General features: G+C 55.8%; 2 protein-coding genes across 3 annotated transcripts in view; one reads left to right on the top strand and one right to left on the bottom strand.

The window, feature by feature from the left end:
* The first annotated feature begins 1,269 nt into the window (after positions 1 to 1,269).
* On the top strand, positions 1,270 to 16,724 carry PDK2 (pyruvate dehydrogenase kinase 2). Of its 2 annotated transcripts, XM_023204438.2 has the most exons (11): positions 1,270 to 1,542; positions 3,413 to 3,554; positions 11,010 to 11,081; positions 11,543 to 11,727; positions 12,457 to 12,546; positions 12,739 to 12,816; positions 13,830 to 13,906; positions 13,993 to 14,091; positions 14,285 to 14,392; positions 14,962 to 15,075; positions 15,633 to 16,724. In XM_023204438.2, the coding sequence occupies exons 1-11, from the start codon at positions 1,425 to 1,427 to the stop codon at positions 15,771 to 15,773; spliced, it is 1,224 nt and encodes a 407-aa protein (XP_023060206.1). In that variant the 5' UTR covers positions 1,270 to 1,424; the 3' UTR covers positions 15,774 to 16,724. The 2 variants fall into 2 exon arrangements, with proteins under 2 accessions (XP_023060206.1, XP_023060207.1); XM_023204439.1 differs by lacking the exons at positions 1,270 to 1,542; positions 3,413 to 3,554 and adding an exon at positions 10,257 to 10,785.
* A 249-nt stretch (positions 16,725 to 16,973) lies between these two features.
* The window catches only part of SAMD14 (sterile alpha motif domain containing 14), a 22,232-nt gene continuing 11,900 nt past the window's right edge, over positions 16,974 to 27,305 (bottom strand). Inside the window, exons 4-11 of the mRNA XM_023204437.2 lie at positions 23,805 to 23,971; positions 23,054 to 23,342; positions 21,644 to 21,731; positions 21,471 to 21,545; positions 21,205 to 21,364; positions 19,831 to 19,950; positions 19,568 to 19,723; positions 16,974 to 18,685 (exon numbers count right to left, since the gene is read on the bottom strand). Coding sequence (XP_023060205.1) covers positions 18,530 to 18,685; positions 19,568 to 19,723; positions 19,831 to 19,950; positions 21,205 to 21,364; positions 21,471 to 21,545; positions 21,644 to 21,731; positions 23,054 to 23,342; positions 23,805 to 23,971 — 1,211 coding nt within the window. The 3' untranslated portion in view covers positions 16,974 to 18,529. The remainder of the gene's footprint in view (positions 18,686 to 19,567; positions 19,724 to 19,830; positions 19,951 to 21,204; positions 21,365 to 21,470; positions 21,546 to 21,643; positions 21,732 to 23,053; positions 23,343 to 23,804; positions 23,972 to 27,305) is intronic.

Below are 27,305 nucleotides of genomic sequence, written 5' to 3'. Positions count from 1 at the left end.
AAAAAAAAAAAAATAGCCCATTGAAAGGCTGTAAGCAAGGAAGTAATAAGGTCAGATTTGCAGTTGAGAATGATCCGAGTCTCGGCTTTCTTATCTATGAAATGAGGCTAAGAATAATAAAATAGAGAATTAAATGAGATAATGTCTGCAGACAGTGCCTGGCATATAGCTTATTATTCTTCCAGCTAAGAGGCCCTTCCATTTGCGAGGTTTGTGAGGTCTGTATTACAATCATATTCAGTTATAGCTAATTATTTACTTATGTAGCTATCTCTGAAACATAGAAATGAAATCATTGAGGAAAAAGGCCATTTCTTGATCCTGTCTGTGTTCCCTGTTCCCAGCATAAAGCCTAATACATTTTAGGCTAATGTCACCGAGCAAAGCAAGCATCAGAGTGGCGGGTCGGGCCCTAAGCCCACGATCGGCCACAAGAGGGCGCATCACGTTTTCTCCAAGAGAAGCGGGGCTGCTGATGAACGACGGGGTCCCGGCACCCCAGAGACACTTCACCTCCTGGGATCTTGCTCTAAGGAAGCCCGGTGCGAAGGAGGTGGCTTTCTCAGGTGGTCGCGCTAGATGTCCAAGGCTTTATGTTCGGTCAGTTGAGCTATATAATAAAATGAAAGTGTTAACTGGCATGGACGGTAACTGCTGCCTCCACCGCCACTAGTCGTGACGGTTTTTACTCTGGATGTTTTTCAATTGGAAAAGCAAACTCCGCCTTTTCCTGAGCCGCTTGGATCTTTGTGGAAGTGGGTGGGCTGCACATATACGGGACAGATTCGTATAGGCTTGCACTCTGGTTCCGAATTTTACAAATATTCGCAGTCTGGGTCACTGTCATCCGGACTGGGAATCCCCAAGACCCGTTAAGGGAGGGCAGGTAAAGATGATGACAGGTGAAACAGGTACCTTTGAGTTGGAGGAAAGGGATTGGTTGAAAGCTACCTAGACAATTCTGGAAAGGAAGGGTTAAAAGGAGCCGGCGGGTGAAGGAGATGCGAGGAGATAGCCAGGGAAAGGCAGGCGTGGAAGAGGAAACGAAAGGACTGGCGGGGCTCTGGGAAGGAAGGGGTTAACCCCGGCTTCGCCCCCGGGAGGAAAGGGACGCGTGAACACAGGGGAGATGGGATCTCGGCGCAGCCTCCCCAAAACAACAGGCCGCTCAGGCAAAGCGTGGGTTAAGGGGGCGGGCCTGGAAGGAAGCCACGTGCCGGGGCGGAAAGCTATTGGTTCTGCCAGAGTTGTTTGTGAGTGGCCATTGGCGACGTCGAGGCGCCACGACGAGCCGATTGGCTGGACCTTGGAGTGCTCGCCAGGGCAAGGGTAGGGAGGCGGCGGCCGAATCGCGTCGCTGGGCCGAACGGTGCGCGAGCGCTGCCCGCGCAGGGACCACAACCCGAGTCGCGGCCGCCGCAGCCATGCGCTGGGTCTGGGCGCTGCTCAAGAATGCGTCCCTAGCAGGGGCGCCCAAGTACATAGAGCACTTCAGCAAGTTCTCCCCGTCCCCGCTGTCCATGAAGCAGTTTCTGGACTTCGGTACGGAGTGGGCGGGAGGCGGCTGGCAGCGGAGGCCCGCGGGGCGCTGGGAGGGGCAGCCGGGGGCCTGGGGGACGGAGGAGAAGAAAGGCCCCGAGTGACAGAGAAGGGTTATTTGGAAGGGTATAGGCAGGAAAGAGTTAATGGGGAAGGAGGGATCGGCTGGGGCCTCTCGACTGGGCTGTTGATGGGAATGGGGGGGCACTTATAAGGACGGTCCCGAGGTTTCTTCCTCGGCTTCATGAGGGGTCTTGAAGAGTAAGGGGCAGTGAAGCCGTGATGTTACTACAGGAAGGGAATAGGGTGGTATCCAGACGCTAAAAGGTTAATGGGAGTTGTCCTCATGACTGGAGGAGTAGGAGCCCCTCCTCCCACCAGAGGAAACCGGGGGTCTGTTGGTGGGAGTGAGGAGGCAGGGTTGAGAAGTGCAGCCGTCTGGAGAGAGACCTGGACTGGGCACGAAGGGTCAGACACCCCTGGGCAGTGGGTGAGATTAAGCCAGGGGCAGTTGGGAAAGGGGGCTCTTTCAGAAGATGCCAGCGGGAGAGAGTGCCCTGATTGGTAGGTATCCACCCACAGAAGGAGCTGGACCCTAGCTGCCCCAGTAGGCAAGGACACTTGAAGATCAAATCTGTTCCGGCCTGGCGGCCTCTCCCGAGCTGGGCAGGGGCCCCAGGCACCATGATGCAGAGTCAAGTCGCCTATACCTCCCTTGGCTGCCCCAGGGTTGCTAGGTCGGGATCGCCCACTACCAGCATTCTGGGGGTGGCCCTGGGGCAGGAGGGAGGCTGTGCCAATGCGGCAGCTGAAACGGGCATTGTGTGGGCCCTGTCTGTCTACGTGGTATTTCCGTGGTGCCAGCTGGGAACTGCGGGTGGGGAGCAGTTTCTCAAGAGTTGAGTTGATAGTGCCTGGCTTGGGGTGCAGCTGCGTCAATGGTGGGACGGGAGCAGGGAGGTAGCAGCTGAGACATAGGGCACCTGTTCCTCAGGACTCGTCTGCCTGCACCCCTGCCCTGTCTGAGTCTTGAGCCTCCCCCATGTAGGAAAGCCTCCTGGGCCCACTCCTAGCCCCCGGCCGCTGTCCCCACAAACGGCACCCTAATTACAGAAACACCACAGCTGTTGGGGGCTCACAGTACAGTTTGGTCAACTTGTAGTTTTATGGGAGAAACTGAGACCTTCAAAAGGATGATGGCATGGCCTGGGTGACAGAGTTGCAAGCAGAGCCTGATGGACTGCAACCCAGGGCCTCTGACCCTGGGCCAAGGCCTTATTTGGGCCCCCACCCTCTCCATCTTGATGCCAGACAAGGACCGTGGCATTTGGACTCCTGTTCTTGGGCCCATTTGCCTCATGGATGGGCATTAAGTCACAGCAGCCCCACATGGGCATTCAGGCCAGGCTGGGTGAGGTGGGCTGGCCATAGACAATATGGGGACACTGCAGTGGTGGTCTGACCACAGTCCCCCTCAGCCAGAGCCCGGTCCTAGGTAGGGATGGGTTTCCCAGGCTCCTTTGCCTCTAGGATCAGCCCCTCAAAGTGAGTATGCTGGGAGGGAAGGAAAGAGAAGTGAGGTGACTGAGGCCAGAGGCATTTCCAAATGGGCGCAGCAGTGGCCCTGTCCACTGTGGTTAAAGGCAAGCAGAGCTCAGCTGGGCGTGAGGAGCGGATGCCACCCCCTGAAGTGTTAGGCACAGGGTGTAGGTGTTTGAGCCCTGCAGGGGATGGGGAGCCTTGCTGTGTGCTCCTGGGGAGGTCACTTGCTCTCTGAACCCCCAGTTAATGAAGGGTTTAGCTGACCTGGCCGAGACATCCTTTGGCTTTCATAGTTTGTGGCTCTGTGGTTCACGTCTCTTTCCCCTGCCAGGATCCAGCAATGCCTGTGAGAAAACCTCCTTCACCTTCCTCAGGCAGGAGCTGCCTGTGCGCCTGGCCAACATCATGAAGGAGATCAACCTGCTTCCCGACCGGGTGCTGAGCACACCCTCTGTGCAGCTGGTGCAGAGCTGGTGAGACCCCTGGCTCAGTCCCTGCACCTCCCACTCTGTCGCCAGTGTCCCTAGGCTCAGGGATGGAGTCTCCAAGCTTTTAGCAGCCTTGAGGGTGGGGTGGGGACAGACAGGAGACACCAAAGCCCCAAGAGCTTGGAGTTGCCTAGGGTCACATGGGAATCTGAGCCCAAAGTAGGACTGAGGTCAAGCTCCTAGTCTCCATGTCTAGCCCTCTTCTTACCACCCACCTTTCTTTGGAAACCCAGGATCCACCCAGGAAAACATGGTTTTCACAGCCAAAACCCCAAGTTAGGCTGATGTCAGCGTTAGCCACCAGCCCAGTGCTGGAACTCCAGTAGCTGTTAGGCAGTATTTATTTGGGGGTAACTTTTTGGGAAACAGAAACAAGAAGCAAGTTTTCAAATCAACTATTAACGCAAGCTGCAAGACAGACTGTTTTGGATGTTGGAAAATACTCAGATACACGCAGGGATGGCACAGTACCTTCCCGCAGAGCTTTGGAGGGGCAAAGACCAAAAGTTTATTGCGCACTGCAGCAGGAACAGAGGGAAAGGCTCAGCAGACTTCACTCAAGAACTCAAGTTAAGTAACTGGATGAAATTAGCCAAAGGCCAGTCACATGAAGAATAAACAAAGGTGTCCCTTCTCACTGGGCATGTAAATAGCTAATCCTCATTGACTTTGGTGGCACCCGTGCGGAAATCTTCTGTGGGTTCTTCTGGACCTGCAGTATGATATGGCTGTGATTTCCTTGTAGACTCAGGAGCACGTGCCCACATGTACTCCGAGCCTAAAGCCATGCGAAGTCACAGCAGCTGCCCTCGGGGGCCTGTGATCTGGAGGGAAAAATAATACACAGGCAGGGTGAACTTGAGTCCAGCATAGTGCTAGGAGCAGGGAGCTGCCGAAGAGTTCGTTTTGTTTAAATTAGGAATCCGAACATTATTTTAAAAGAACATTGATACTTTTCCCTTATTGTGGAAGTATAACAGGGTCACTTGACACTTGGAAAATGCAAAATAGTAGGTAGAAGAAATTGCCAACCACTCCCCTCCACCCGCTAACCGAACACAGTTCAGTTTCATCAGATGTGGTGGTGCCTTTCCAGCACTGTTTTCTATGCACGGACCTGTGGATATGGGGCCTATTATAATTAAATGAGGTATGGTGAGGGGCAGCATTGTACACACAAGGCCAGGAGTGTAGTGGATACACCATGAATGTTGGTTGAGTGACACGTTGTGGGCAGTTGCCATGGACATGCAGAGGAGGTGACTTGTCACTGGACCTTACAGGGTACCTAGGCAAGCTTAGAGCAGCTACAGGGAAGGGAAGAGCATACCAGGCTAAAGGAATAGGCTGGGCAAAGGTGTGGAGACAGGAAGGGGCCTGGCTAATGTAGCTGGGAACTGACTTTCTGGAGATTGTGCTGTTAGTGTGGGCTGTGAAGAAGGGGCGGAGGAATGAGGCACAGAGCCTGATTTTCATGGAACCCAACCAGGTCACCCCTTGCTGTGCGCTGCCTCTCGGAGGTCCAGGACCTCTGAGCCAACCAACACTTCCCACCGTGGGTGGTGTGGAGTGGTGGGAGGAGACAGAAGGTACCATCTGTTCTCCCTGGCCCTCCTCTGGCTCTATCCGGCTGCCCGACCTGGCTGCCTCGCCACCTGGTCCCTGACTTCAGGGCAGAACTTCTCAGGCCCCTCCCTGGACACCGCGTTCCTGGGAGAGCTGAGGGATGCAGGAGGAGGGCACAGGGCTGCTAATCTTCCCATGACTCCCCCAGGGGCCCCTGCAGAGTCCCTTCCTGAAAAATCAGTGACGCAGATAAGGGGTTGGCCTGACATTCTTCCACAAAGCTTGCAAGTAATGTCAAGTAACAGTGGGAGGGAATGAAGTTAGACAAGAGAGAACACTTCCTCAATGAAAGATTCAGCTTAGAGGAGAGCAGGCCGAGGGATTGCTAAAGCATCCCAACACACTGAAGAGACAGCCTGCCAAGAATGTTTCCAGAGAGAATGAGCATTGGCTGCAGCAAGAGAGACTGCGGTGTGAGGACAAGAAGGACTTCCCGACAGGGTTGTGGTGGCTGCCTGTGAGAGAGTGGAGACCTCTTTCTCCAGGAGAAACAGCCTGCCAGCTCGAACGATGGAGGTGGGCAGGTTCTAGGTGCCTGAGAGGAGAAAGGGAGACTTTACCAGGAAGCTTGGCAAGAGGGCCTCTAGCCTGAGTCTGATGAGTAAGGAGCAAACCCTCTTTTCTGGAAAATACAAGAGCCCTCAGCAGATGCAGTTATTAGTGGTCATGGTTCATCTGTGGTCATAGAAGTGGAGTTTCTACTCTGCTGGGGAGAGGTTCTAGGCAGAGTCACTGTGGGCAAGCTGAGAATTCCTGGTTCTAAATAACCCTGATACATTATTTCAACTGGACAGACTTGCGATAGTGGGCCCTGTTTTGGTGGAGACTGGACAGGGAGGGAAAGTCCCAGGTTTGGCCTCAGCATGCGTGACTCTGAAGCTTCATCCTGGGCAAGCCATGTGGCATCTCTGAGCCTCAGCTTCCTCATCTGTAAAATGGGGACCCATTGTGTTTGTAAGGGCCAAAGGCCAGTGCTAGATGTGAAGAGTGTGCAGAACTCCACCAACACAAGCCACGTCCCCAGCCTGCCGGACAGCAACACCTCCGGCCCACAGACGATGTAATTGTGGTGTGGTTTCTTGGGCAAGGTAGTCATAAATTATGACAATAACAAAAGCAAACACCTCCAAAGGCTGGCTGTGTCCCAGGAGCTGTCCTAAGTGTCTACACATATTAAGTCATTTCATCTTTACAACCTTACGAGGTAGTCCTTGCTATCATCCCATTTTCTAGATGAGAAACTGAGGTTCAGAGAGGTGAAGAAAACTTATCTGAGATCACTCAGTGAGTAGATGGTGGAGTTGGGATTCGAACCCAGCTGTTATATGGAGACTGGATTCTTGAAGGGAAAGAAGGGAGCCTGCGTTCTGGGCGGTGATGTGGAGTCAGATTTCCAAGTTCATGGTGCAAGTCTGTGGGAGAGCAGAACTCACTTTACAGAATTGTTGACAGCTGGTGTTGTTAGAGACCGAAAGGGACAAGCCCGGCTCCTCTCCAGGCATGGCGTCGTGGGGATGGGCTTCCAGAAAATGCAGGGTGAAGCAAGAGCCGCCGAGCAGAATCAAATGACAATGACTCACTGCTATCACTAACAGGATATTTGTGGGGGCTGTAGGTGGGAGGCGATATGGCCGGCACCTTCGCACAAACCTCCCTTGCTTGTCAGCAAGGTGTGTGGACCCCACACAGAGGGTGTGGCTTGGGTGCCCAGGACCTGCTAAAGCCAGATGAGCTCTGCGAATCTGTCAGCTGCTCCTTGCATGGCCGGAGCAGAACCAACCCCTTACTACGCATGTACTCGAGGCATCATGTCCTTTTCCGTACACCCAGGCCCACGAGGTGCTTATTCCCGTGAACCCCATTTTGCAGATGGGGACCTGAGGGACTCGGTGGCCTCTTTAGGGCGCAATCAGCAGCGGAACCCAAACCTGTGTGGCTCAGAGGCTCTGGAGGCAGGACACCGCCACCTCTCCCCCAGGTGCAGCGAGCACCCCTCCCCAGCCTTTGCCTTGTTCACACCCTGCTCACCAGCGGCTGTGGATATGAATGCACAGGGCACACCCTCACACACACCCACAGGCACGCACGTGCCACATGCACACAATTACACACGCTCCCCTGCTGGCTCAGCACCCCCTGTGCTCCCACACGGGGCTGCAGGGCCCTCCTCCCACACTCGCTTACCCTCTGCCTCCGCCCCCACCGCCCACTCTCAGCCCCACACTCTCAGCAAGCCCCCTCGCTTCTGCATGCATCCCACACCTTCTCCTTCCCAATCCTGGGGCTCTAGACTGGCTCCGGAGCCCTGGAAAGCAGGGTTTGGGTGGACCTCCACATTACCTTGGGCTGGGCTTGGGAGCTCCGAATCTCACCAAGGGACTCCTGGAGGCCTTGATTACTGTAGAGGTCAGCAGGCCCAAAGACCCCAGCCTCCCTGCCGGCCCGGGGAGGGGTGGGGGCAGTGCCTCTCCCGTCTGTTGGTGCCTGTCTGTCACTGCACCACTGCTTTCAGGCCTCCCTTATATATTCTCTCTGGCCTGCAAGGGGTGGGCAGCCCAGAGGCCAACACCACTCATCCCCAATCTCTCTTCTTAGGACCAAGAACCGGCCCAAGGGTGACATTTGGTGTACCAGGCCCCTAAGGGGCTTCAGGGCAAGGCCAGGGACCTCTGGGAAAATCCTCATCCTCTCCCCTCCATTTCAAGAGTAGCCCGGGCCCCCTGCCCTGGAGGAGCCCTGGCCCTGTGAGAGTGGCTGGCAGGCACTGTCCACTGTCACTCCATGCCGGTGCCCTTTACTCCACTTCAGTGGCCACATGACCAGGTCCCATTTCTGCCCTCTAGGGTTGTTGAGCAGCCACAAAAGGGGTGGTGCCAGCAGCTGGGGCACTCTTCCTAAGTGAGACTGGGACTTTGACTGTGTCCACCCCCACCCACCGACCAGCACAGTCAGGAAGTGGCTTACTTAGCCTCCCAGCTCCCACCTGCTTCATCCCCACCTGCCCCCTGGGAAGGGGTCCCAGGCCCCACTCTGCAGTGAGTCTCCTCTCCCTCCTCTCCCCACCTGCCCCTAGCACTGCCTGCATGCAGGCCCTCTCTCCCCTAAGAATCATGTGAGCATGAAGGTCTATCCTGGGTGCATTTAGGGAGCAAGGGATTTGGAGCCACGTGGGCCTGGGAGAGAGAATCTCAGCTCTGCGTGTTAACTTCCTCATCTGTAAAATGGGTCCAGCAGTAGTGCCTACCTCCGGGGTTCTTGCGGAGGTGAAAGTGGGGCAGGAGGGAAGCACAGGGTGGACCTGGCCATCGGTACCCAGTAAATGCCACCATCACCATCAGCAGCGGCATCACTGTCAGGGCCAGTGTCGGCTGTTGGCCACGTGGTGTAGACTTGGAGTCTGCGAGAGCTGGGTTTGAATCCCAGCCTGCTGCTTACTGTGTGGCCTGGGGCATATCACCTAACCTCTTAGTGCAGGTCTCGTCTGCAAAAAAAGGGAAATACCTTGTGTTCATCAAGGCTGTTGGCAGATGAGAGACCCTGTGTGGGACTTGGCACAGGTGGGCGTTAGTGGTCGCTATGTTATTCTCCAGGGAGACAGGTCTTAGGAGTGCCAGCCTGATCGTCTGCTGGGTGGGGTGGCACGGATGGTGATGGGGGCTGAGAGGAAGGCTGATCTTTTCTGTTGTCAGGGCCCCCAGCGCCATCAGCAGCCACAGCTCCTCCTCTCCGGCTCTGTGCAGAGCTCTGGGTAGGGAGGGGTGGGCAGTGAGCTCTGGGCCCGAGACAGCCCCCTTCCTGTGGCAGTGGGGCAGGTCTCCAGGGCATAGGGGCTCAAACATGCTGCGATTCAGAGCCTACAAGCAGTGAGAGAGTATCAGATGCCGCCTAGGGGCTCAGAGGATGCACGCAGCTGTCGACGATGTTTGAGCCACCAGCCATAATAAGAGCAAGCATTTAGAGAGTGCTCACTATGTGCTAGGCACTGTGCTAATCGTCACATGGAATTCTCACCACAAAGCAGTAAATACATATCACAATCCCCATTTTCCTAACGAGCAAACTCAGGCCACAGACGCTCCTTGACTTACCCAGGGCCACACAGCTCCAAGTGCTTAAAGAGCCAGTTCTGGGTCCAGAGCTCGTTCTTTCACTCTCTCCTCTGCCAGGCAAGAGCGAGAAGAGCAGCAGACGCTAGGTTTTAAGGGGAAGGGCATTCCTAGCAGGGCATTCACAGTGCAGAGGGCACTGTGTGAACAGAAGCGTGGAGGTGAGAGTCGAGCGGAATCAGCACCCTGGGGTGGCAAGAGCGCTGGAGACTCGGGACTTCCTCATCCCACTTACTAGCTATGGGGCCTCTCACGCCTCCCTGGGGGAGGCTGTGTGTGAAACTGATTCCTGCCTGTCGTACCTGTTACAGGTGACAGTGAAGGTCAGAGCACTGTGGACGTGGGAATGAGTCCTCGTGTGGTGGGGCCTTTTCTAGAAACACTGTTGGGCCCCTGGGGCCCTTGCCACTGCAGGGCTCTAGGCAGCCCCCCCTTCCTCCTGGTTATAAGTGTTTCTGCCAGAGAGAGGCTCTTCCTGCCCTCCCCAAAGGAACAAGCCACAGACTGGGCATGTTAGCAGGGAAACAGGTCATGGCTCCCCAGGGCATGAGGCACAGTGGCTCCAGCTTGGTACCATCTGCCACCACAGGTGGGCCTGACTCCCTTGCAGAAGGAGGCCTGCTGCTGTCCCTGAGTTCAGGGCTTCTTTTTTTGGGGGGACAGAGTCTCTCTCTGTTGCCCAGGCTGGAGTGCAGTGGTGCCATCTCGGCTCACTGCAGCCTTTGCCTCCCAAGTTCAAGCAGTTCTCCTACCTCAGCCTCCTGAGTAGCTGGGATTGCAGGCATGCACCACCACGACTGGCTAATTTTTGCATTTTTAGTAGAAACAGGTTTTCGCCATGTTGACCAGGCTAGTCTCCAACTTCTGACCTCAGGTGATTCACCCGCCTCCGCCTCCCAGAGTGCTGGGATTACAGGTGTGAGCCACCACACCTGGCTGAGTTCAGGGGTTCTTGATACTTCTTTTAGAGCATCAAGCTCTTCTCGTAGCCCAGGGAAAAGTGGCCTCCCCATCAGGCCTGTAGATGGGAGGGGCGGCAGGGCATCACCTACTCCTACCTGGCCTTTTGCCGTAGAGTGAGCTTCTCTGGACTCTGTATGGGCCCCAGCCCCACCTGGGACAGAGCCAGGCATACCTACCCCACCTTTGGGTCCTTCCCACCTGCCATTTTAGAATCCAATTGTCTAGGCAGGTGCCTGGCCCAGAGCACCCCAGCTCAGGGGTCATTCTGGGAGCCCCTGTGCCGGCCCCTCTGCCATTGTGTCCCACTGGATGCAACAGTGCCCCGGGGGGAGAAACATTAGGAGCCGTTTCCACGCTGGGGTTCAGAGAAGTCGATGCACCTCCCTGCCTTCCCCCACTGCAGGTGCTAGGTCCAGTCTCCCCGCCCCATCTCAGCCTCAGTCTCCTGATCTGTGAGACCTCTTGGACGGGATCATCTCCAAACCCTTCTGAGAGGACTATTCTAGGATTCCAAAGCACAGGTGCTAAACGGGGGACCAGCACATTTGAAGTTTTCTTGCATAACTGGGTTGTCAGGGAGACTCACATACAAATGAAATGGATGGAGAAAAATAGTGAGGCGGCTTGTGGGCAGCTCTGTGTGGGGCCCGCGTAGGAGCAGGACAAGAGCGAGGCCCAGCTGAAATGGGTGAGGAGGGGCTAGCCGCCTGAAGCTGAGGCTGTGTCCCCTCCCGCCCCCGCACAGGTATGTCCAGAGCCTCCTGGACATAATGGAGTTCCTGGACAAGGACCCCGAGGACCATCGCACCCTGAGCCAGTGAGTGGGGGCCCTGGGTGGGGCAGGAAGGCAGGTGTGGGGCAGGAAGGCAGGTGTTGGCCAGGGGCATCTGGGGTTGCAGCCCCTGGGGCAGAAGTGCAGCAGGATGGAAGAAAAGATGCCTGCCCTCAGGAACATCCAGTCTGAGACGGGAGACAGACTGTGCTTCAGGGAGCCCCAAGTTTGATAGGAGAGACGTGGACTCCATTCTCACTGTTCCCTGAGCCCAGTGGGCAAGACCCAGGCCCTGCCCTGGGGAGGATGAGAACTCTGGGTTTTCAAGTGGGAAGCCTGCCGGCAGGTAGCTAAAAAATCAAAGTGGGCTTTGGGAGGAGCAGGGAGGGCATTGGGAGTCCCTCAGATTGGGAAGGGTGGAGCAGGTGAAGACACCGTGAAGAGGGGACTCAGAAACGGAGGGGAGTCTGGGGGTGTACCATGTGAACACCTGCCCTGCCCCACAGGTTCACTGATGCCCTGGTCACCATCCGGAACCGGCACAACGACGTGGTGCCCACCATGGCACAAGGCGTGCTTGAGTACAAGGACACCTATGGTGATGACCCTGTCTCCAACCAGAACATCCAGTACTTCCTGGACCGCTTCTACCTCAGCCGCATCTCCATCCGCATGCTCATCAACCAGCACAGTGGGTGCCGGCCACGGCGGCGGGGCGTGGGGGGCGGTGCTGGGGCCCAGGGCCGGGCTGCTGAGGGGACCTAGGCCACTCTTCAGAACCCCACAGAAGGAGTATTTGAGTAGTTATTCCAGTAACTTTGGAGTTAATGGCTCCGACATGGAAAAATAAAATTTTTCTTCCTCATTCATTTTCCATTTCAAAAACGTTTTGTTTTCAATGTTTGCAAAATGTAAAATTATGTCACATCTTTAAAAGAATGTTTAATTTAGTATTCATAAAAACTCTCATTATGTTCAAAAACAATTTGTTGTTTAGAGTTTCTTATTCCAGGAAGATTCACTATGATTTTTGAGAAGTTGTAGCCAGTCATAAGTGAAACAAGTTCCTCATGCTCAAATAATTTCCAAAGCAAGGTGGTCAGAGTTCTCTTAGAATGTTATAGTCAAAGAAAAGAATAAATGCAATGTGGAGATGTGATGTGGGGAGAGACCTCTGAAAAGATGTCTGTTTCAGGTTTGCAAAGGTCCAACGCAAAGGTTTAGAAATGGCCTGAGCCAGGGCTGGAGGCGTCAGAGGTCAGGGAAGGGAGGACAGAAGCAGGGGAGCGGAGCAGCTTTAGGACTGAAGCCCACAGAGGCATTGGAGGTGAAAGTAGAGAGAGGAGGAGAGCCCAGGGGAAGAGGGAGCGCTGGGACAGACTGCAGCCCAGCCAACAGCACCGTCCCTTCCTGCCTGCAGCCCTCATCTTTGACGGCAGTACCAACCCAGCCCATCCCAAACACATTGGCAGCATTGACCCCAACTGCAACGTCTCTGAGGTGGTCAAAGGTGAGCCATTCCCACGGTGCCTGGCCCGCAGAGGAGTCCCAGGGACCCCTCCAAGCTTACCTGGCCAGAGTGTGTCTCGTTCCTCAGTAAGGGGTGCTATGGGTTTAATGCTGGTGGTCCCCAGTGTCAATATCAAGAGGACTGCCTGCTGGGTGGGCCACCCATGCCCTGAATGACCCCATCTTCTCTCAGATGCCTACGACATGGCTAAGCTCCTGTGTGACAAGTATTACATGGCCTCGCCTGACCTGGAGATCCAGGAGATCAATGGTGAGTGAGCGGGGCTGTGTGTGTGTCTGTCTCGGGGCTGGGGACACAGCAGGGCAAGGTGAGATGGGGAGTGAGGAGATGGACTGTTTTCTAGACAGGGGGGAAGCAGAGTTATTACTGTATTATTAATTCATTTGATAAATATTTGGACTGGGCACAGTGGTTCACATCTGTAATCTCAGCACTTTGGGAGGCCAAGGCAGCCCAATCACTTGAGGTCAGGAGTTTGAGACCAGCCTGGGCAATATGGTGAAACCCTGTCTCTACTAAAAATATAAAAATTAGCCGGGCATGATGGCACATGCTTATAATCCCAGCTACTTGGGAGGCTGAGACGGGAGAATCACTTGAACCCGGGAGGCTGAGACGGCAGTGAGCTGAGATCATACCAATGCACTCCAGCCTGGGTGACAGAGCGAGACTTCATCTCAAGCAAATAAGCAATTGAGTGAATGAATGAATGAATGAAAGAGTAAACAAGACAGAAATGGTCACTGTTCTCATGCAGCTTACATTTTTTGGTACTGTGAAGACTGGGGAATGGGGCCTTCAGCAGGTTAACAAGTAAATAAACAAGACCATCTCAGATCATGACGAGTGACAGGAAGGAAATAAAATGGGGTAACTCAACAGGGATGGGGAGGAGGGGCATGTTAGATGGTGTATCAGCTTGGCTGCTTTCCTAGAACCCCAATACCAGTGGCTTACTTAAGAGAGCGGTTTCCTTCTCGCCAGCCTCTATCTGGGGAGGTCAGGGCTGACTCCCTACCCCTGATTCAGTTCTAGCCTGGAGGAAGAGAACAAGGGTGTGGAAAGCAGGGCCCAAGAATTGAATGCATCACTTCCACGAGTCACCGGCTACCGCAGCTCAAGGGAGGCTGGGGATTTAGTCTCTCGCTGGGTAGCCATGTACTCAGTTAGAACCTTGTGGGAGGGGTGCCTCCTTTGGGTAAGGTGGTTGAGCAGTGACCTCCTGACAGTTTCCTGACCCTTGATCTTGACTTGCCCTGCAGCAGCCAACTCCAAACAGCCGATTCACATGGTCTACGTCCCCTCCCACCTCTACCACATGCTCTTTGAGCTCTTCAAGGTGAGGAGGCTGGGAGCCGGTGCTTTGCGGGGAGCGTGGGTAGGGCTGGCTTCTCCCATGCTTCTCTTACCTCTGCCCCTCTGCAGAATGCCATGCGGGCGACTGTGGAAAGCCATGAGTCCAGCCTCATTCTCCCACCCATCAAGGTCATGGTGGCCTTGGGCGAGGAAGATCTGTCCATCAAGGTATGTGACCCTTTGACCTTGGGGACCAGGGAGCAGTAGTAGGGGCTTCCCTCCTGCCAGGAGACGGGCTCTTCTTTTCTCCTACATGGTGGGCAGATCCTGGGGGTGGGGAAGACCATGAGAAGGTCAGGGTACTGGGCAGGGTGGGGAAACTGAGCTGTAGAGAATCCCTGACACGTCCCACCTCTCCCAGATGAGTGACCGAGGTGGGGGTGTTCCCTTGAGGAAGATTGAGCGACTCTTCAGCTACATGTACTCCACAGCACCCACCCCCCAGCCTGGCACCGGGGGGACGCCGTTGGTGAGATGGCTTCACCCCAGCTCCTCCTGCCTCCTGAGGGAGGCTTCTCTCCTCCTCACTCACTTCCCTTGCTCACTCAGCTCCTGTGTGCCCGTCTGTGACAGTCACCTGTCTTGAATCTGGGCCCCGCGCCTCCCGCATCTCCCCAGTCTGCACACATCTCACCTGCGTCAGATGTCTCTCTGTCAGCTTTCCCCCATCTTCCCTCTTCTCTGTAGCTCCCAAACCCCCAATTTCTACCTTTCTCAAGTATTGTCCAACTTGTCAGCACCTCCCTGTTAGAGAACTTGAGACTCAAAGGAGCCGTGGGGCCTGCTCTGACCTCCTGGCCCTTAAGCGGAACTCCTCTCCCTGCCCAAGCCTCCCTCCCACATTTATGATTCCCTCATTCACCCCACACCCACTTCTTGCCTCAGTGTCCCCTCCCGCATGTCCCCTCCCCACTCCAGCTCTGGGACCCCCGCCATGTGACTCCAGCTCCATACCCTTCCCTCCCTGCGTCAGTCCCTGCAGCTCCAGGAGGCCCCTGCCAGCCTCCTCATCCTCACTGCCTTCCTGCCCCGCTGCAGGCTGGTTTTGGTTACGGGCTCCCCATTTCCCGCCTCTACGCCAAGTACTTCCAGGGAGACCTGCAGCTCTTCTCCATGGAAGGCTTTGGGACCGATGCTGTCATCTATCTCAAGGTGAGGGCCCTTCCCGCAGAGCCCAGCTGGAGAAGAGGTTTGCTGATGGGACCTGGGCAGGCTTGGCCAGCTGTGAGCCTTCCTTTCCACCCCCGAATCCTTCCCTGGCCCCAGACTCAGAATCCAAGCAAAGCTACAGTTCCTCAACCTGAAGAACCCTCAACCCCCAGACATGCACAGCTTGTCAGGGAATTTAGGGGAGTCTGTGGTCTATGATTAAGACCCCTGGGCTGGGAACCCTTGACTTGTTAGACCCAGAAGGAAGGGGACACCCTAGATCTTGCCATTTCGCTCAGAGGAGAAGACTGAGGCCCGGAGTCGGTGACTTGCTCAGGGTCACACAGCCCTGCCTCCTCCCCCTCCCTCTCCCTCCCTCCGTTAGAGGGAGCCGCTTTCTTGAATGGGCAGGAGGGGGACACAGGAGGGACCACCCTTTCGTGGGTCTTTGCAGGGCCCCGTGTCTGGCAGCTGGGTTGCCACTGAGCTGGGGTGGGGTAGTTTGCTGAGGAGTGGACAAGGCACAGGGAGGTAGGAGGGCTGACCCTGGCACTCCCCAGGCCCTGTCCACGGACTCGGTGGAGCGCCTGCCTGTCTACAACAAGTCAGCCTGGCGCCACTACCAGACCATCCAGGAGGCCGGCGACTGGTGTGTGCCCAGCACGGAGCCCAAGAACACGTCCACGTACCGCATCAGCTAAGGGCCGCCACTCATCTGCACCTGAGAGGACGGACTGCGGCCTCTGGGCCCCGCCACCGCCGTGCCCCTCACCATCCTCCTGGGGGAGCAGGGGGTGATTCTCCCTGATGACCAGGCTCTGTCTCTATGGAAGTCACTGCGGTGATAGGTCTGTGATGGTCCCTAAGTGCCAGTCCATCTCCGTGGAGACCCCTGGGTGGCCTCCCCATCTCTGTGGGCGATGCCTGAGGGTTGGGGATGTCTCCACCCTGATGGGGTGTCCCAGAGACATTTTCCCATGGCAGTCCTCCTCTCTGAGACCAGGGCTGTCACTTTTCTGCCAGGGGTACTGGGTCCCCCTCAGCACCCTCCACAGCCCAGGCCTTCCAAGTGGATGCTCCGCTTGCCTTACTCCCCCAGCCCACGGAGGCACCCTGGCCTTGGCCTGTTGAAGAGGCTGGGTGCCCTCCAGACCTGGGGACTGAGTGAAGAAAGGGGTTACACCCGTGAGTGGGGAATGAGGCTGGTCCTGCAGCCTCTCTCTCCACTCGGGACTTAAAGGTCGGTGGCAGAGGGGGTGGCTCTCACAGGGCCCAACCCTAAAGTGGAGGAACCTTGTTAGACCCAGAGCTTGCCACCCAGCCAAGCTGCTTGAGGCCCTGCAGCAGCCTTGGCAATGTCTGTGCCACCTCCCAACCCTCCCAGCATGTCCTCACGTGCTCATGCCCATCCACCCCTCCACAAGCCCTGTCCATCCTGCCTGAGTTCCAGCCCCCAGCCCCCACTGTGCCCAGACACGTGTGCTCAGGGTGGCTTTCTCCCTAGGACCCTCTGTGTATATAGTTAGTTTTATAACCCTGAATGCCCCCACCCTTCCCCTAAGCACACGGGGGTTAAAGCTGTGTGTCCCTCCCAGTGGCTGTGGCAGTGACAGTGACACCCACACTCACAGTAAAGAGGAGACTGAATGAGACTGGCCTGGCTGCATCCCTGGGGGAGGGGACCCACACGTGCACGCGTACACACGCACACTGCAGCGCCCTGTGACCACCACATGACGCACTGGGGACATCCGGCCCAGCTCAGGACCGTGAGTAAAACACTGGGCAAAGCCATCCGTGCAGAACGCCGGATGGCCCAGCACCTGGTGACAGACCTGTTGTCCCACCACACTCAGGGCCCAGCAGAATCTGGCCAACCCAACAGCTGGAGCAGACAGAAATTCTGGTCACTGGCACATCATAAGTGTTTATTGAAATAAATTGAGAACTGCCTCCCCTTCGCATGCAGGTGGGCACCCACTGTAGCTACTGATGGCTTTAAGGATGTGGGTGCCTTCCAACCTCCCATGGCCCTGCCACCAGGCCCAGATGGTGCCAGTGTCCTCATATCTGTTTCCCTCCGAAGCCCCTCTCCCAGCACAGGTAGCAGAGGGGGGATAAGGACTGAGTCCCAGGTACAGGGTGCTGGCTGTAAGCCGCAGCCCCTGGGCAGGAATGAGGGAGCCAGCATGCACTGGTGCCATCCATCGCTCTGGGCAGGTGGGAGGAGCTGGAGGGGTTTCCAAGCAGGAGCCCCCCGGCCCCATTGGTAACTCTGACTAGTGTCCTGGAAGCGGGGCTAGCTGCTGACCAGCGCCACACATGGACACTTCCTCCAAGGACATTTCCTAAAAAGGACACATGCTGTCCCCAGGCTGCTGGTAGACTCCACCCCTATCCAGGGAGCTGGCCCCAGCCCTCAGTGTGGCCCAGCGAAGCAGAGCTTGCACTGCCTGCCAGTTCTGAGCCCACTGATTCCCTGACAATGCCTGGGGCAGATGGCGTGCTGATGAACCTTTCCAATCTCGCAGCTGCCAGGGACCCCCAGGTTTTGCCCCTCTGCCTGGCTGGGATGAGAGCTAACCAGGTCAGCAGCTCCTAGGCCTTGGCTGGTGGAAGTGGTGTCCTCTGTCCCTATCAGCTCCTGTTCGCTCAGCTCCCAAAGAGGGCTCAGGTGCCCTCTGAGGAAGCAGCAGGAAGTGAAGGGAGTCCTGGCTTGCAGAACGGGTCAAAGACCAGGTTTTGAATGGGCCCTGAGAGGCAGACCTGGGTGGATGTCATCTCGCCCCCTGGAACCCACAGGACAGAGGAGGGGAGTGGGAGAAGAGGGTGTTCATCTTCCCCTGCACTCGCCCCAGGCTGCTTTCTCTGCTCTCCTGTTGAGGAGCTTGGCTGGGAGTCTACCCTGAGTGCAACTTGCTGCAGCGCCCACTGGCCTCTCAGGGGAGCAGGACAGAGCTCTCCCACCACACAGCCCCCTGGGAGAGTGGAGAGGAGCAGCTCCCACACCTGCTTCTGCTGAAATGCCCAGCCCAGCTCTGAGCCCTGGGGCCCAGCCTCAGGGCCTCTGGCAGACAAGCAGGCAGGCAGGCCTCCTAGCTCCCCTCTACCCCAGCGGCACGGTGGCCTGAGGGCAGTGGGACAGCCTGACCTAGGCTCCCAGACTTGCCTCGGCCCTGGCCTCTCTGCCCTCTCCCCTTCATCTGCTCCTCCCCCAGGAATTCTGTGCCAAACAAGTCCTCAAAATAGGATTTATTACTAGGCCCTCTCCCTGGGGTCTCCCTTTCTGGGGGCTCTGGGTCTAGACCAAGTGATAGGGTAAGAGAGGGCATGTCCGCCCGTGATTGTGGGACCAGGCTAGCCCAAGCGCGGCGCCCAGGCCCAGCCTCCCTGGTGAGGCCTGTGCCCGCCGAGCCAGCGGCCGCCCTGCCGAGCGCCAGCGCCTGTGCACCCTCCCCTAGCTCTTCTTGGCCTCCTGCTCTCGGCGCCGGAGCTTCTCCCGCTGCCGTGCAGCCTTCTCCTGGGCCTTGCGCTCCTTCTCGGCAGCCGCTGCCAGCTCCTTCAACTTGCGCTTCACCAGTGCCCGGTCATGTGAGTTGCTGAGCCCCAGGCTCTGGGGAGGAGTCCGGGGTGAGGGAGAGAGTCCCGGAACCTTCCCAGTCCTGGCCCCCCACGCCCAGGCTCCTTTTGCCCCAGGTGTACTCTGGAGCTCCGAATCCTCCCTGGAATGGAGCCTCCGCCTCCTACACCGTGACCTGCCCGTGGATTAGAACCCCCAGAGCAAGAATTTGGAATGAGTGTGGTTGGGAGAGATGAGGGTTGGGGGTATTAGGCGCTTCCTCCTCCTCCCCTACCATATACCTCCACTCAGGATTTCAGCCTTGGCCTGGCCCTGCCCAACCTCCTGAGGCCCAGAGATGGAGAGTCACTTGCCCAAGGTCACACAGTTAGTCAGTGCCCAAGGACCCTCCTCACTTCCAGAGACTTCCTGGGGGCTCTTTTCACCATCCCTGCCCCGAAGCAATTCAGCAGAGATCAAGACACAGGCCGGGAACCTCCCAGCTTAGAGGTCAGAGACCACCCACCCCCTCCCTACATCCTCCCCCTGCCCACCATTACCACCAGCCTCTGAGACAGAATCAGACCAAGCTGACCAGGGGGAGACATGTGGCTTCCCATGACACCAGGAAACTCATATGCATCAAGGCTCATCCTAGAGGGCAAGGTCAGCCTGGAGACCAGGACTGGAGCTTGAAGGTCACACTGAAGTCATGGACTAGAGTTTCAAGTCAAACTAGGGATTCATGCTACAACACAAAAGATTAGACCAAGGACCTTGCTAGAGGTCAGAGGTCAGGGTAGTAGCCACAGATGGAGTGAAAAGGTCAGCCCAGGAGGCTGGGCTGAGGGTCAAAGGTCAGGACGAGGGACTTCCAATCCTTGAAAGTCACCTCAAGTAACTGGGCTGGGTCATGGCCCTTCCGCTCTGACCCACCTTTAGTTTGCTTCCGTCCAACTGCAGCAGCTGTGCCCCGTCTACCTGCCGTGCAGCAAACTCGGCAGCATACTGTTCCAGGTTGAGGCTCTGCAGCCACTGGCCCACCTGCTGGCTGGTCCAATGGTGGACAGGGGGGAGGGGTTCATCCAGGAACTGGGCAGAGACCAAGGACAGTGAGGGGGAGGCTTGGCCTGTGACCTGAGCACCTTGCAGAGTCAGAGGTCAGGACTCCGGGGGTACCCTGGGCCAGCCTTGCTCACCTCATCTGAAGACTGAGACAGCGTGTGGTAGGGGTAAGAACATTTGACCTCCTGCCGGGGCCCACTGGGGATCTTGGGGCTGCTGCTGGGGGGCGTGGAGTCATCACTCAGGGTGGATTCCTAGACAGAAGAGGGTGCATGCCACTGAGGAGAGTTCACCCCCAACCCACCATCCCTATCTGGGTGGAGCCGAAGTCCTGGACTAGGCACCAGGAGTTGCTCAGTGCCCCTGTGCGTGAGCCAGGAGCTGGGCCCGCACACAGGACATGATAACTCATGTTGGGCATCAGGACCTGAAGCTTCCAGGAGAGCAGGCAGCCATCTGGAGCACATGAGGTTAGAACCAAGCCAGGTTAGTAGGAATGGAGGTGGTCTCAGGCAAGGTGTCACTTCCTACAGGCAGCCCACTGGGATTCCCCCAGGCTGGGTCAGGCGTCTCTGCTCTGTGCCTCCCGTCTAGGCTCTAGTACCCCAGCTAATAAGTGCCTGATTAGTGGTCTTTATCCTCACTGGACTGTGAGCTCTAGGAGGGCCTGGGTTTTATCTTGTTCATCATGGTGTCCCAGTGCCCAGCATAAGGGAAGGAAGAAAGAGAAGGAGGAAGGAAGGAAGTTCCAGGTCCGAAGGGAGTCTTTCTCCCCCGAATTCCCAGCTTCTGATTTTCTCCTCTGCCCAGCTGAACATAAGAAACAGAACCATAGAACAAGTACTGGGCTGGGGGTCTTAGAGCTTGGCACCTACATCTGTGCCAGTCTGTGGGCAAGCCCCTTCTCTCTGGGCCTTCCTTTGCTCATCTGTACAATGGAGATGAGCGTGCCTTCCCTCCCTACTTCACTGAGCCTTTGTGAGAGTAAAGCAGAAACGCGTTTGGGGCTTTGTAAACTGTAGAGGGCGCTCTGAACATAAGCAGATGCTCATCATTGCTGCTTTTACTCGGTCTCACATCACATAGGTTTGTAAACTTTCAGACCACTAGGCTGGGGTCCTGTTCTCTATATCCCCCAGGCCTCACCCTACCAAGCAGGTGGCCCAGCTCCTCACACAGGAGTGGGGTTAGAACTGAGCCGGGCAGAAGAGTTAGCAGGAATGAAGGAAGTCTCCAGCTGGGGGAACAGTAGGGAATCAGTGTTCAGTGATTTGCTGAATGCATGAACCAGTGACTGAATCAAGGAATGAACTCCTCAGGATATGAAAGAGTGGATGAGTGAATGAATGAATTCAGAGAATGCATGAAGTAACGGATCACTGCATGGCTCCATGGATGGACACATTGATTCCAGGAATGTCTGAATCCCAGCCTGAACCAGGTGAAGTATGCCCTCATGTCACCTGAGACTGGGGGCCAGTTTGGGGACAAGTAAGCTATGGACTTACCTGGGAAGCTGACTTCTTAGGGCTGAAGCCCTCGTGTTTAGGGGAGCAGGCGGGGGAGGTGGTGCTACCCGAGGATGCTGAGCCCTTGCCGCTGTCTGTGAACCAGGAAAAAGGCAGGAACGGGGAGACCCCTGACCTGCCGGACCCCTCCACTGACTCCCTGCAGAGAGAGTGTCCAGCATGGGTGTGGGTACAGAGGGGAGGACCAGGGCACACGGGGAGCCAGGGGTGGGAGCTGTGGGCGGGCCGCCGTGGGCACTTCTCACCTGCTGCCCATGGACAGGCGGTTGCTGCCTTTCTCCTTCCGGCTCTTGCCCGTGGATGCTCGGCGCAGGGTAACCCTGTGGGGAGGCAGCAGGAAGTGGAGCAGGGCTGCCTACTGTGCTACCCCTTACCCCAGCAGCTCCAAACCGTGTGATCTAGCCCCGCCTCCACTCACCCCAGGTCCAGGAACTTTCGGCGGGTCTTCTTATCCAGGCCAATGGTGGGGCTGGCGGGCTCGGGAGGACTGGCGTCGTGGCTGTCATCTTTCCAGGGAGAGAAGGAAGGAAATTGCCTGTCTGCTGCCCTGCCTGTCTCCTTCGGCTGCCAGTGTGCGCTGGTAGAAATTCTCTTGACTTGGAATCAGGCAGCCTGGCTCTGGTGACCTTCACTAGCTGGGTGCCCTAGGACAAGCCACTTTATCTCTCTGGGCTTCCTCCATTTTAAATATGGGGATAATAACATCCACCTACTTCATGGGGCCTAACGGGATGCTTATGACAGCCTTTTACAAGCTATAAAATGTTCCAAAAAGGTAGGAACCACTACTACTCAATTTTATCCTGGCCAACTATTTTTTTTTTTTTTTTTTTTTTTGAGACGGAGTTTTGCTCTTGTTGCCCAGGCTGGAGTGTAATGGTGTGATCTTGGCTCACTGCAATCTCCACCTCCTGGGTTCAAGCAATTCTCTTGCCTCAGCCTCCTGAGTAGCTGGGATTACAGGCGCCCGCCACCACGCCCAGCTAATGTTTTGTATTTTTAGTTGAGACAGGGTTTCATCATGTTGTCCAGGCTGGTCTCAATCTCAAACTCCTGACCTCAGGTGATCCACCAGCCTCGGCCTCCCAAAGTGCTGGGATTACAAGCATGAACCACCGCACCCGGCCTGTCCTGGCCATCTTCTAAACAGCCTTCCGATCTTGGCTTAAATGTCATTTCCAGGATGTTCCCAGCCAGGCCAGGCATCCTGGTGTATGCTCTCCTGCCACGCTGCCACACACATTTCCCAAATAGCACTTGTTATAGTTTGTAGCTAGACATTTAGTTAGGGGATGATTTGATTGGGTTTTTGTTTTGTTTTGTTTTTGAGGCAAGGAGTGATCATAGCTCACTGCAGCTCAGAACTCCCGGGTTCAAGCTATCCTCCCACCTCAGCCTCCCAAGTAGCTGGTTCTACAGGTGCACACCACGCGGGGCTAATTTTTTAATTTTTTCTGGAGACGGCCTCGCTGTGTTGCCCAGGCTGGTCTCGAACTCCTGGGCTCAAGCGATCCTTCCATCTCAGCCTCCCAAGGTGCTGGGGTTACAGGCATGAGCCACCAGCCAGGCCTGATTTGATTGTTTCTTCACTAAACTACTATGATGATAAAGGCTGCACGTGTTTGCTCACCTAGGTGTCCCAGAGCCCACAGGGCCTGGCACTTAGTAGGCGTTCGGTAAAGAATGGGTGAGCCACGGCGTTCATTCTCCACCTCCCTCAGCCACTCTGCCCGGTTGCCCCTTCCGCAGTTGCGGTTCGCGCCGGGACCGGAAGGGCTGCTGCGCCCCGGAGCGACCAGCAGGGGGTGCGGCGCTGGCTGCCTCTCACCTTCGCTGTGCGGCTCTGCGCGCGGGTGGCGGCGCACGAAGCTGGGGGAGCTGTCGGAGGAGGGCGCGGAGCGCGGCGGAGAGCAGGAGGCGGCGGCCAGACCCTCGTGCGAGGCAGCATTGTGCAGGGGCCGGTAGCGCGTGAGCGGCGAAGGCGGCGGTTCATCCTCGTCCAGGCTGCGCCGCAACCCCGGAGGATCCAGGCAGAAAGAGCCCCCGGCCGGGGACCCCGGGCCTGAGTGCAAAGGCGAGCGCAGCCGGTGCAGGGGGCTCCCGCAGCCGTCGGTCACCTGGACGAGGGGGCAGGCGCTAGCCGAGAACCCTCCTCCTCCCTTCCCGAAGGAGCTGGGAGACTTTCACCCTGTAAACTGCGGGCCCTGAGGGTCCTTCGGGGCCTAGAGGGAGGGTTTCCTTATGCCTCAGGCAGCGGGGTGGCTGGAGAGTGAGAGGTGGGAAACAGAAGCTTTGAGTCACATAGGCTGGGGCTGAATTCCCCCTCCTTCACTTACAGTGACTTTGCTACTGGACCTCTCAGGGCCTCAGTTTCCTCAGCTGTAAGATGAGGCTAATAATATCTTCTTTACAAATGATTAAATGAGCCAGAAGTGAACTGCAGCTAACACTTGTTAGCATTACTAGGTCAGAAGTCTGGGGATGTGGTTTCCCTGGAAAAGCACTTTGGAGCGTATCCAGGGGTGGGAGGAGTGGGAGGGCTGGGAGGGTGTGTGTGTATTTTCCTAACTTGCCCCAACCTTGCCTCCGGGCCCGTCGGAGCCTTCACCGTCCTCTGCGGAGCTGGCACTGTCCCGAAGCCTGGAGCGGGACGGCCGGTGTCTCCGGCCCTTGGCCAACAGTTGGGCCCGGGCCTTGTGTAAACTGCTGTCCAGTCTGGCCGTCTCTGGCACAGCCAAGTCCAGGTCTGCGAACCAGGGGAAGGGAGCAGAGACCAGACACGTGAGAGGTGATGACAAGCCCAGAGGCCCACCTCAGGGGCCACCTGCACCCACACCCCAGGCATTCAACCCGTGTTCTTGAGTGCTGGGAGTACAGACAGATGAAAAACAGGGTGTCTCCCCGTCTCAGGTGGGAGTGGGTGGGTGTTCAGGGGAAGCAGACATGCCAGCACTAAAATACAGAGCGGTGTGATGAACCCTCACGTAGACACGGAGGAATGGTAGCCCTGTTTGGATACATCAGAGGAGGAAACACCAAAGCTGGGTTTTAAGGTCTGCGTAGGAGTTTGTAAGAGATGAGGTGGGCAAAATAGGTATATGCAATGCTAGGAAGTAGGGAAACAAGGATGGTACCTCCAGGGACAGTTGGAGGGTAGCTTTGTGGAGAGAAAGGTTGGGTGATGAGGCTGGAGAGATGATGGAAATAATGGCTACCATTTAAGAAGCACTTATGGCCGGGCGCGGTGGCTCAAGCCTGTAATCCCAGCACTTTGGGAGGCCGAGACGGGTGGATCACGAGGTCAGGAGATCGAGACCATCCTGGTCTACACGGTGAAACCCCGTCTCTACTAAAAATACAAAAAACTAGCCGGGCGAGATGGCGGGCGCCTGTAGTCCCAGCTACTCGGGAGGCTGAGGCAGGAGAATGGCGTGAACCCGGGAGGCGGAGCTTGCAGTGAGCCGAGATCGGGCCACTGCACTCCAGCCTGGGCGACAGAGCGAGACTCCGTCTCAAAAAAAAAAAAAAAAAAAAAAAAAAGAAGCACTTACTACACATCACACAGTGTACATACATCATCTCTCACTCAAACAACCCGGTGGGGTTGGGACAGTTACTGTGCACACTTTACAGCTGAACAAACTAAAACTTAAGTCACTTGACTAAAACCACCAGCTAGCAGTGGTCCAGGATTTGAGCCTGGCTAGTCTGGTTCTAGAGACTGGCCCTACTGGGGACACTGACTTGCTGTGCCATGAGCAGGGTCTCACTCAGAGATAGCACTGCTGAGCATCTAGAGGGCTTGCAGTTGGAGTGGAGCAAAGAGACACCCCCAGAATCCAGTGGCAGTGGCAGGAAGGAAAAAGTCCCATAGTCCCCTGAAATCTCTCTCCTGCCCCGGGTCTGTGACCCAGTGCTAGGTCTTGCACAAGGACACGGAGGAAGAGTAAGCAGACCCAATGGGTCCAGCATAAAAGTCCTTATTGCTCATAGCTCTGCTTGCCATGTGCTGCACCTCGGAATGAAGCCCTCATGCTGTACCAGTCCTGAGCTTGGCACTGGGGTCTCCAAACAGAAAGAGTCTTCCCAGGCTTCAAAATGGGTCAAGACCTTGCCTCCCTACTCCACCCACCATGATCTCAGGGCCCTATTCCATCACCCATACCCACCTGGCCTTGTCTGACCCTCTTTCCTGTCTGTAGACAACCCCTAAGCCACCCCAGTTGCTCTCCTGGCTTAACTACCACCTATTTCTATGTCCAGCCTTGACCCCCTCCCCTGAATTCCAAGCATGGGCACTCGGCACCTGCCAGGGAAGTTACCATGTCAAAAGGCCCAAGGCATCTCAAGCTCAACTCATCAAAATGAACCGATCATGTAACCTCAAACCAGCTTCTCCTCTCTTCCTTGACTCAGTAAAAAGCCCCTTTGTCCACCCAAGTCGCCCAAGTCAGACAGCCCTAAGCTACCCTTCTCTCTCAGCCCCAGACCCAGTTGGTAATTCATGTGTCCAGCTGTCTAGTTGACAACTCCACTTTGATGTCCACCAGGGGTCTTCAGCCTGCATGTGCTGCAACCTCCTGATCTCTACTGCCCCAGAGCTGCTCCTCCCAGTCTTGGTGAACAGTAGCTCCATGCTTCTAGTTGCTCAGCTGAACCCCTGGAGTCATTCTTCACTGCTTTCCCTACCATCCTACAAACTGATTCAGCCACAATTCCTGTTAGCTCTACTTTCAAAAGATAGCTAGACATACTGAAATATTTATGGTGAAGAGATATGATGTTTTGGACTAGGTTCCATATAATCCAGGGCAATAGGGGGAGGGTGTGGATGGAATAGATACGAAACTAGACTGGCTGTGACTAGGTATTGTTGAGGCTGGGTGGTGAGTTCTTGAGTGCATGATAGAGTACACTCTGCTGTAATCTCTAATTTTGAATCTGTCTGAGATTTTCCGTAATAAATTATTCTTTGTGCGAATGTATACACATACTCCTATATATGTGTATATATGGAGAGAAAGGGAGGAGAGCAGAGGAAGGGAGAGGAGAGGGAAAAAAAGGAGGGAAGAGGATAGGAGGAAAGGGAGGGAAGTGAGAGGGAGAACTCACAGTCTCTTAGACCAGAGGGTCTAAACTGCCATCATCTTTTAGCCTGGATTATTACAAACAGCCTCCTAGCTGGTCTTCCTTCCACCTCCCTTTCCTATCTACAGTCTATTTTCAACACAGCAGCCAGAGTGATCCTGATCAAACATGTCAGTTTATATCACTCCCTTGCTCAGAACCCTCCAGTGACTTCTATCTCATGCAGATTAAGAGCCAAAGTTCTCCCAGTGGCCTTCCAGAGTCAGCCTATGCTCCCTTGCCTCTCTGAGCACTACTCCTGTCCCTCCACTCCAGCCACCCTGGCCACCTGGCTCGTCCTCACACAAGCCAGCCTGCACTGCAGGGCCTTTGCACCTCCTCTGCCCTTTTTCTGCAAGGCTCTTTCCACAGATTTCTGCATGGTTCTCTCCCTCACTTCCTTCAAGTCTTTGCTTAAATGCTTTCTCTCACTGAGGCCTTCCCTGACCACCCAACTTATAATAGCCCCCCTACTCCAAAACCCCACTCCTTTTGTTCCTATATAATTTCTCATTCTCTGGCATGCTATATATTTTGCTTATATCATTTAATGTCTCTCTCCACCCATTAGAATGTCAGCTCCATGAGGACAGGTTTCTGTTTTGTTCACTGCTCTATCACAGGCAGAGAACAGTGCCTGGCACACCGTAGGTGCTTAGCACACCCTTTTAATGAAAGAAAAAAGTTCTGTTGATTGGCCTTCTCACACCCACGGAACCTGGGCTCTCCTCTCCCTCTGGACCGAACTGCCTCAGCTCAGGCCTTCACCTGAGTGGAGGGGAGACTGCCCCCACCTGCCACCCCCTGCCACCCCAAAACATACAACTCTCTCTCCTTTGCTCCCTGCCTCCGGTCTGGCTCCTCCTTGTACCTTCCATGTGACTAGAAGAAACTTTCTGAAGCACATTTCTTTCTTTTCTTTTCTTTTCTTTTCTTTTCTTTTCTTTTCTTTT

This window comes from Piliocolobus tephrosceles, chromosome 16 (assembly GCF_002776525.5).
Source record: "Piliocolobus tephrosceles isolate RC106 chromosome 16, ASM277652v3, whole genome shotgun sequence".
Lineage (NCBI taxonomy): Eukaryota > Metazoa > Chordata > Mammalia > Primates > Cercopithecidae > Piliocolobus > Piliocolobus tephrosceles.
The sequence above is the reverse complement of the archived record's forward strand: the minus strand, read 5'-3'. Positions and strand labels throughout refer to the sequence as shown.

Bases quoted from the DNA above. Each gene is read 5' to 3' on its own strand.
- PDK2 (XM_023204438.2), top strand. From the start codon at position 1,425: ATGCGCTGGGTCTGGGCGCTGCTCAAGAATGCGTCCCTAGCAGGGGCG. The intron at 13,907-13,992 runs GTGAGGAGGCTG...GCCCCTCTGCAG, and splicing joins TGCTCTTTGAGCTCTTCAAG to AATGCCATGCGGGCGACTGT. The intron at 15,076-15,632 runs GTGAGGGCCCTT...GGCACTCCCCAG, and splicing joins ATGCTGTCATCTATCTCAAG to GCCCTGTCCACGGACTCGGT.